The 2,357-nt window shown below is 43.1% G+C and overlaps 1 protein-coding gene across 1 annotated transcript; it reads left to right on the forward strand.

Moving 5' to 3' along the window:
• Window positions 1-452: 452 nt before the first annotated feature.
• On the forward strand, window positions 453-1,652 carry LOC143376576 (uncharacterized). The gene is made up of 3 exons (XM_076827055.1): window positions 453-468; window positions 760-1,026; window positions 1,162-1,652. Exons 1-3 carry the CDS (start codon window positions 453-455, stop codon window positions 1,650-1,652), a joined length of 774 nt encoding a protein of 257 aa, XP_076683170.1.
• Window positions 1,653-2,357: the final 705 nt, after the last annotated feature.

Below are 2,357 nucleotides of genomic sequence, written 5' to 3' on the forward strand. Positions count from 1 at the left end.
TATAGCATTTTTCCACGCGAACACATCCAATTCTTGTCCAAGAATACAATTCTCCGTCTATACATAGAACCACTACCAAAAACCTCATGCCCGACAGAGCCACGCGGGGAGCAAGTTGCTTTCTTCACTGGAAACGAACCAAAGAAGAAACTTCGGAAGTCCATATGAGTTGCAAGTGAAGCGCCATGCCGTTTGCTAGTTAACGAATTCAATAGATTATTTATTCAAAGCAGCGACAAGAAGTGTCTCGAATGGTGGATCAACTTAAAGACAGACGAACTGCCAGCCAGGCATCCCCTTCCACTTCTACTTACCTTCGTAACATTTTCTAGGGGTGGCTTCTAACTTTCTTAGACGAGCATGCGTCCTTCCCATGGACAGTAGGAGAAACATCGAGCAAGAATTTCGTATCGAGGACAGTTCTTCGTGCAGCTCAACTGTACGAGGTATCGATGGATCTCGATCAAGGTACGAGACACAGTCCGAGCATAATTTCGTGGTTCGCGCAGAATGTTTTGTAAAACTTAATACCTTCAAGATTACTAGTCGAAAGTACAGATACAAATACATACCGAACGAAGATCATCCGCAGTTCGTAATTTCACGAATCGCGATCTTCAATTCAATGTTCGTGTAAGGAAGATGTGGTAAGTGGTCCCCACAGAGCTGCCGAAGAAGAATGTGCAACGTAGTTTTGAGAAGATAAATATTTGAATTAGAATTTTATAGGTTTCACTTTGGCCCGTCTGCTTTGTACAGATCTGAGACTGGCGATCGGATGGAACCGATTGAACCTCCAGCTCGTCGGTATTTGGCCCGAGCCGACGGCAACCTCAGATGCATCGTCGACTTTCACAGCTGTGATAGTTACCGTGTGGGTGGCTCTCTTCATAACTCTGCCACAAGCCACGAATCTGTTCATGTTAACCGGAAGCCTGGATGAGATTACGCAGACTCTTTGTGTGGCTCTCATCCCCTCAGTCAACGCAATCCTCAAGATCTTTTTCACTTCTTATTACCGAGAAGGTATAATTAAAATCAAAAAGGAGCCCAGTTTCTGCGCTATCAATACTGTAGTAAACCGCAGAATTCCTTCAGCCAGACTTGGAATAATCCATCTTGCATGTTACATACTCTCTAATTTTTTGTCTGTGTTGGAAGGTCTGAAGTCCCTCGTCAAGTGTTTCTACGAAGACTGGGGCCGCTCGAAAGCGGAAGAAGAAAGGACTGCCATGCTTACCGCCGCCAAACTGCCGAGATTCATATCCATCGCGTGTAGCATGCTAACTCACATCCTAGTCACGGTTTTCGTGAGCGTTCGAGCCTTCACGATCTACACATGTGACCGAGACCAAGAGACGCAGGACCATTTGCTACTGTACCAAGCATATTTTCCATTCAACATTCGACCAACGTCGATTCTAGTGCTGACCAACGTTGCCCAGCTGGTTGCTGCTTATTGTGCTACGATCCCCTACACCGGCGTCGATGCTTTTATCGCTATGCTAGTGCTGCACACGTGCAGCCAGTTTGAGAACTTGAGGATGAGGCTGGAGGGATTGATGGACCAGAAGAATGGGACCAGAAGCATTGATCAGGTTCAAACGGAGCTTGTTTCGATTGTCAAGAGGCACGAGCATCTCAACTGGTGAACGATACTTTTCCACCGGTGACAATGTCTTTTGGTGGGAGATAGTCAATTGAAATTTTTTTCTCGTGATATAGGGTGGCTAGCAAAATCGAAGAATACTTTAACAAATTGCTGCTGATTCAGGTGCTGCTCTGTACTATCGAGATATGCTTGCAAGGTTTCTTATTCCTTAATGTAAGTATCTATGAGGCTTTTGTATGAAATGAAATTTCAATATACATTTGCAACTTTGGAAAATCTAGTAAAGAAGCATGAAGAGTATGGAGTGAATTAAGAGGTGTTATGTTTGTAGTTTGCACTATACAATGAGGGTGGAATTTGGAACATTCAGCTGGTGTTCTTCGTGCTGTTCGTTGCCTTCATCGTGGTGCATATGTACATTTACTGTTATGTGGGCGAAATGCTTCTTGTACAAGTATAATTATCTTACTCATAGTCGTGAAACATAGTTACGATACTGTTTCTCACTTTCAACGTAAATCGTATATCGAATATGTTTCAAGTCACCCTATTTCCATATATATTCGCATGTATTTGCGAACTTTACAGAAATATGTTTCAGAGTAACGGAATGGCAAATTCTGCTTACAATTCTACTTGGTTCAACGTCTCATGCCAAGAAGCCAAATGTCTGTTATTTATCATGAACAGATCTATTCGACCTCTTCGATTGACTGCAGGAAAATTCAGTACATTTTCCATTGAT

Source organism: Andrena cerasifolii, chromosome 14, assembly GCF_050908995.1.
Source record: "Andrena cerasifolii isolate SP2316 chromosome 14, iyAndCera1_principal, whole genome shotgun sequence".
In the NCBI taxonomy this organism is placed as follows: domain Eukaryota; kingdom Metazoa; phylum Arthropoda; class Insecta; order Hymenoptera; family Andrenidae; genus Andrena; species Andrena cerasifolii.